Source organism: Elephas maximus, chromosome 8 (assembly GCF_024166365.1).
Source record: "Elephas maximus indicus isolate mEleMax1 chromosome 8, mEleMax1 primary haplotype, whole genome shotgun sequence".
In the NCBI taxonomy this organism is placed as follows: domain Eukaryota; kingdom Metazoa; phylum Chordata; class Mammalia; order Proboscidea; family Elephantidae; genus Elephas; species Elephas maximus.
This window is the reverse complement of record NC_064826.1, coordinates 98,404,171-98,410,170: the sequence shown is the minus strand read 5'-3', so window position 1 is coordinate 98,410,170 and position 6,000 is coordinate 98,404,171. Positions and strand designations below refer to the sequence as shown.

General features: G+C 38.6%; 1 protein-coding gene across 2 annotated transcripts in view; it reads left to right on the top strand.

Annotated features, from left to right (window-relative positions):
* Positions 1-290: 290 nt before the first annotated feature.
* Positions 291-6,000, top strand: part of AOAH (acyloxyacyl hydrolase) — a 257,138-nt gene continuing 251,428 nt past the window's right edge. Inside the window, exon 1 of one of the 2 annotated variants that reach the window (XM_049893390.1) lies at positions 291-660. In XM_049893390.1, the coding sequence (XP_049749347.1) occupies positions 534-660 (127 nt within the window). In that variant the 5' untranslated portion in view covers positions 291-533. The remainder of the gene's footprint in view (positions 661-6,000) is intronic. The other variant, XM_049893392.1, reaches the window with a different exon arrangement.

Genomic DNA, 6,000 nt, shown 5'->3' with positions numbered 1-6,000 from the left:
TAATCCAACTTCTCCAGAGGAAAAAATAACAACCCGACCAGAACATTCTTTAACAACAATGAAATAAGGAGACCAACCTCACCAGATAAAGCTGTTCATAGCAAAAGAAAAGAGCTTCTGAATATGGCAGGTTTTAACTTCTAAGATATGGGGAGACTGCAGATCGAATTGCTAAAGAGTTGTGTGTTTGTGGTTTCATTTTTTTTTTTTTTTCTCCCTAGTACTAAAAAAAAAATTTTTTTTTTCTGGTTTTGCAAGAATGAAAGCGGAAGAGCCTCCTTCACCAACAGAGCTATTCCGGCAAGCGTGAGGTTCATGAGCTTTATGGCATCAACTTCAGCAGGAGAACACAGAAGTAGTCTCCATGTGTCTTTGTTCTCTTCACATTTACTGGAACGTGTGTGTGAGAGTGTGAGGTGTGTGTGTTAGAGACATAGAGGAAGAGAAGGGAGGAGAGACCAGTAGATTCTGTGGCCCCAGCTTCAGCAATCCTTCAGTAGACAAAGCAGCCTCCCCTGGAGCATAGCGCTGAGATGAAGTTCCCCTGGAAAAGGCTCTTGGCTGCTCCTCTGTTCTTCCTCCTGGCACTTCACACCTCAGCCTCTCCAGCTTCCAATGACCAGCCTGCCATGGGCCACTCCAGCAGCCACGCCTGTGTAGGTATGTAATTTTTTTTTTTTTAAACTTGGGCTGAACATTGGGATCCAATACTTCGTTTGCATAATGAACACCGTATTTAATTAATCTTATGTCAATAGCTATAAGATTCCAAGTGGCACCAATAACATCAACATAGGAAAAATTTGTCTTAGGGCAAGCTATATACACGAATGTGTGTATAGAAGTGTGCTGTACAGTTGCTAATTTGAATTAGTTATAAAAATCTTTTACCTCATTGATGATTGGAATATTTTTCTCTTAAACAGGCAACTGTCAGAGCCTGAAATTCTTCTCGTTTTTCAGAGGGACAGCAGGGAGCATACCAGTAGAAGAAACACAGGCTTTGACCTCAGACAGACACACCTGGGTTTGAATTGCTGCCTGCTCCCATCCTCCCACCCCCCTACCACCTTCCCTTACTGACTGTGAAACTTTGAGCCAGCTACTTCACCTTCCCTGTGCCTCTGTGTCCTTATTGGTAAAACAGAGCTAATTTTATAGGCATGCTGAGAGAATTCATTGAGCTCATGCATGTGAATGTATGGTATTTGCACACAGGGAGGACTCAACAATCTTAGCTTTCTTCTTTCTCTCAGGAGTCCAGACTTGGCAATAATAGGAGGGTCACGTGGAAACTTCGAGGGCTGACTGAGATAAAAATCCTTGACTTATCTTTTACTGAAGTGTTTTATCTCCAAGTTCTTCTTCTTTTTTTCTTTTTTCCTAAGAGGGGGGTAGGAAGTAGGGTAACACCTTTGGTATTGATATTATACTCAGAGCTTCCAGACAGTGACAGACATTTAGATGGGTCAGTCCATGGAGTCAAGGAGACTCTTAGAACTCTGAATACCAATTGCTCAATGAGCAAGCCTCCAAACAGAGTCCTGTCTTAAGAATCCAGAATAAAAACCCTAGGTGTAAGTATGGTGGCCACAAAGGAAAAGCCTGGGCACAAATTCTGATACAAATATCTGAAATTCTTATTTTCCCGAAAAAAACCATGACCCCAGGTCACTAGCTGTATTAGGGAACACATCTCTCGTTTCAAAGTCTCCTTTTATTTATTTTAATTTTTTTAATTTTTATTTTCTGCTTTAAGTGAAAATTTACAGCTCGATTTAGTTTCTCATACAAAAATTTATACACACACTGTTATGCAACCTTAGTTTCTGTCTCTATAATATGACAGCACACTCCTCCTTTCCAACTCGGATTTCCCGTGTCCATTCAACCAGGTCCTGTCCCTTTCTGCCTTCTCATCTTGCCTCTGGACAGAAGCTGCCCATTTAGTCTCATGTCTCTACTTGAACTAAGAACCACACTCTTCATGAGTATCATTTTATGTTTTATAGTCCAGTCTAATCTTTGTCTGAAGAGTTGGCTTCAGGAATGCTTTTAGTTCTGGGTTAACAGAGCACTCAGGGACCATGTCTTCTGGGGTTCCTCCAGTCTCAGTCAGATCATTAAGTCTGGTCTTTTTACTAGAATCTGAGTTCTCACCCCACTTTTCTCCTGCTCTGTAAGGAACCCACCATTGTGTTCCCTGCCAGGGTGGGCATTGGTGGTAGCCAGGCACCATCTAGGTCTTCTGGTCTTGGGCTGATGGAGTCTCTGGTTTATGTAGCCCTTTCTGTCTCTTGGGCTAATATTTTCCTTGTGTCTTTGGTGTTCTTCATTCTCCTTTGCTCTAGGTGGGTTGGGACCAACTGATGCCTCTTAGTTGGCCACTTGTTAGGTTTTAAGACCCCAGACACCATTCATCAAAGTGGGACGCAGAACATTTTCTTAATAAACTTTTTTCTGCCAATTGACCTAGATGTCTCCTGAAACCATGGTCCCCAGACCCCTGCCCCTGCTACTCTGTCCCTTGAAGCATTTGATTGTATCCTGGACGCTTCTTAGCTTTTGGTTTAGTCCAGTTGTGCTGACGTCTCCTGTATTGTGTGCTGTCCTTCCCTTCACCTAACATAATATCTAGTTAGTGAAAACCTCTCTGCCTCCCTCCCCACCCTCATAACCATCAAAGAATGTTTTCTTGTGTGTTTAAACCTTGAGTTTTTATAATAGTGATCTCATATAATATTTGTCCTTTTGTGACTGAATAATTTCACTCAGCATAATGCCTTCCAGATTCATCCATGTTATGAGATGTTTCCAGGATTCATCGTTGTTCTTTATCATTGTGTAGCATTCCATTGTGTGAATATACTATAATTTATTTATCCACTCATCCGTTGATGGGCATATAGGTTGTTTCCATATTTTTGCTATTGTGAACAGTGCTGCAGTGAACATGGGTGTGCATGTATCTATGCATATAATGGTCCTTATTTCTCTAGGATGTATCCCAAGGAGTGGGATTGCTGGATCATATGGCTCTGCTATTTCTAGCTTTTTAAGGAAGTGCCAAATCGACTTCCAAACTGGTTATACCATTTTACATTCCCACCAGCAGTGTATAAGTGTTCCAGGCTCTGCACAACCTCCCCAACATTTATTATTATTATTATTTGGATTAATGCTAGCCTTGTTGGGGTGAGATGGTATCTCACTGCAGTATTGATTTGCATTTCTCTAATGGCTAAAGATCGTGAGCATTTCCTCATGTATCTGTTAGCCGCCTGAATGTCTTCCTTGGTGAAGTGACTATTCATATCCTTTGCCCATTTTTTAATTGGGTTATTTGTCTTTTTGTTGTTGAGATTTTGCAGTATCCTATAGATTTTGTTTTTATAGATTTTAGAAATTAGACCCTGATTGGATATATCCTAGCCACAATTTTTTCCCAGTCTCTAGGTTGCCTTTTTACTCTTTTGGTGAAGTCTTTGGATGAGCATAAGTGTTTGATTTTTAGGAGCTCCCAATTATCTACTTTCTCTTCTGATGTTTGTGCATTGTTAGTAATGTTTTGTTTATACCATGTATTAGGGCTCCTAGTGTTTACCCTATTTTTTATTCCATGATCTTTATCATTTTAGATTTTATATTTAGATCTTTGATTCATTTTGACTTAGTTTTTGTGCATGGTGTGAGACATGGGTCCTGTTTCATTTTTTTTGTAGATGAATATTCAATTATGCCAGCACCATTTGTTAAAAAGGCTGTCTTTTCTCCATTTAATGGACTTTGGGCCTTTGTCAAATATCAGCTACTTATAGGTGGATGAATTTATGTCTGGATTCTCAATTCTGTTCCATTGGGCTATGTTTCTGTTGTGCCAGTACCAGGCTGTTTTGACTACTGTGGTGGTATAATAGGTTATAAAATCAGGTAGGGTGAGGCCTCCTACTTTGTTCTTCAGTAATGCTTTACTTCTCTGGGACCTCTTCCCTTTCCATGTGAAGTTGGTGATTTGTTTCTCCATCTCATCAAAAAATGCCATTAGAATTTGGATCGGGATTGTATTGTATCTGTAGATCGCTTTGGGTAGAACAGACATTTTCACAATGTTGAGTCTTCCTATCCTTGAGCAAGGTATGTTTTTCCACTTACGCAGGTCTCTTTTGGTTTCTTGCAGTAGTGTCTTGTAGTTTTCTTTTCTTTGTATAGGTCTTTTATTTCTCTGGTTAAATTTATTCCTAATATTTTATCTTCTTTGGAGCTACTATAAATGGTATTGATTTGGTGATTTCCTCCTTGATGTTCTCTTTGCTGGTGTAGAGGAATCCAACTGATTTTTGTATGTTTACCTTGTAGCCTGATACTCTTATCCACTCTTCTATTAGTTTCGGTAGTTTTCTTGAGGATTCTTTAGGGTTTTCTGTGTATAAGACCATGTCATCTGCAAATAGAGATACTTTTACTTCTTCCTTACCAATCTGGATGCTCTTTATTTCTTTACCTAGCCTGATTGCTCTGGCAAGGACCTCCAGCACAATGTTGAATAAGAGTGGAGATAAAGGACACCCTTGTCTGGTTCCCATTCTCAAGGGGAATGCTTTCAGACTTTTTGCATTTAGGATGATGTTGGCTGTTGGTTTTGTATAAATGCCCTTTACTATGTTGAGGAATTTTCCTTCTATTCCTATTTTGCTGAGAGTTTTTATCATGAATGAGTGTTGAACTTTGTCAAATGCCTTTTCTGCATCAATTGATGAGATCATGTGGTTCTTGTCTTTTGTTTTATTTATGTGATGGGTTATATTGTTTTTCTGGTGTTGAAACAGCCCAGTATACCTGGTATAAATCCCACTTGGTCATGGTGCATTATTTTTTTGATATGTTGTTGAATTCTATTGCCTATAATTTTGTTGAAGATTTTCATGTCTAAGTTCATGAGGGATGCTGGTCTGTAATTTTCTTTTTTCGTGATGTCTTTACCTGATTTTGGTATCAGGGTTATGCTGGCTTAGTAGAATGAGTTTGGGAGTAGCCCATCTTTTTCTATGCTCTTGAAATACCTTCAGTAGTAGTGGTGTTAACTGTTTTCGGAAAGTTTGGTAGAATTCTCCAGGGAAATATCAGGGCCAAGGCTTTTTTTGTTGTTGCTGGGAGTTTTTTAATTACCTTTTCAATCTCTTCTTTCGTTATAGGTTTATTTAGTTGTTCTACCTCTGTTTGTGTTAGTTTAGGTAGGTAGTGCATTTCTAGAAATTTGTTCATGTCCTCTAGGCTTTCAAATTTGTTAGAGTACAGTTTTTCATAGTATTCCCTTATGATTCTTTTAATTTCGTTTGGGTCTGTTGTGATATCGCCCATTTCATTTCTTATTTGGGTTATTTGCTTCCTCTCCTATTTCTTTTTTTCAGTTTGGTCAATGGTTTATCAATTTTGTTGATCTTTTCAGAGAAACAGCTTTTGGTCTTGTTAACTCTTTCCATTGTTTTTCTGTTCTCTATTTCATTTAATTCTGCTTTAACTTTTATTATTTGCTTTATTCTGATGACTGAGGGCTTCTTTTGAGGCTTCTTTTTATTTGTTCGAGTTGTAGGGTTAATGTTTCGATTTTGACCTTTTCTTCCTTTTGGATATGTGCATTTATTGCTATAAATTGACCTCTGAACACTGCTTTTGCTGTGTCCCAAAGGTTCTGGTGGATGTGTTTTCATTCTCATTTGATTCTGTGAATTTCTTTATTCTGTCCTTAATTTCTTCTATAACCCAGTAGTTTTTGAGCAAGGTGTTGTTCAGTTTCCATATGTTTGATTTTTTTTCCCTTGCTTTTTCTGTTGTTGATTTCTGTTTTTTGGCTTTGCTGTTAGAAAAGATGCTTTTTAATATTTCGATGTTTTGGATTCTGTTAAAACTTGCTTTGTGGCCTAATATGTGGTCTATTCTAGAGAACGTTCCATGTAAGTTGGAAAAGAAAGTATACTTGGCTGCTGTTGGGTAGAGTGTTTT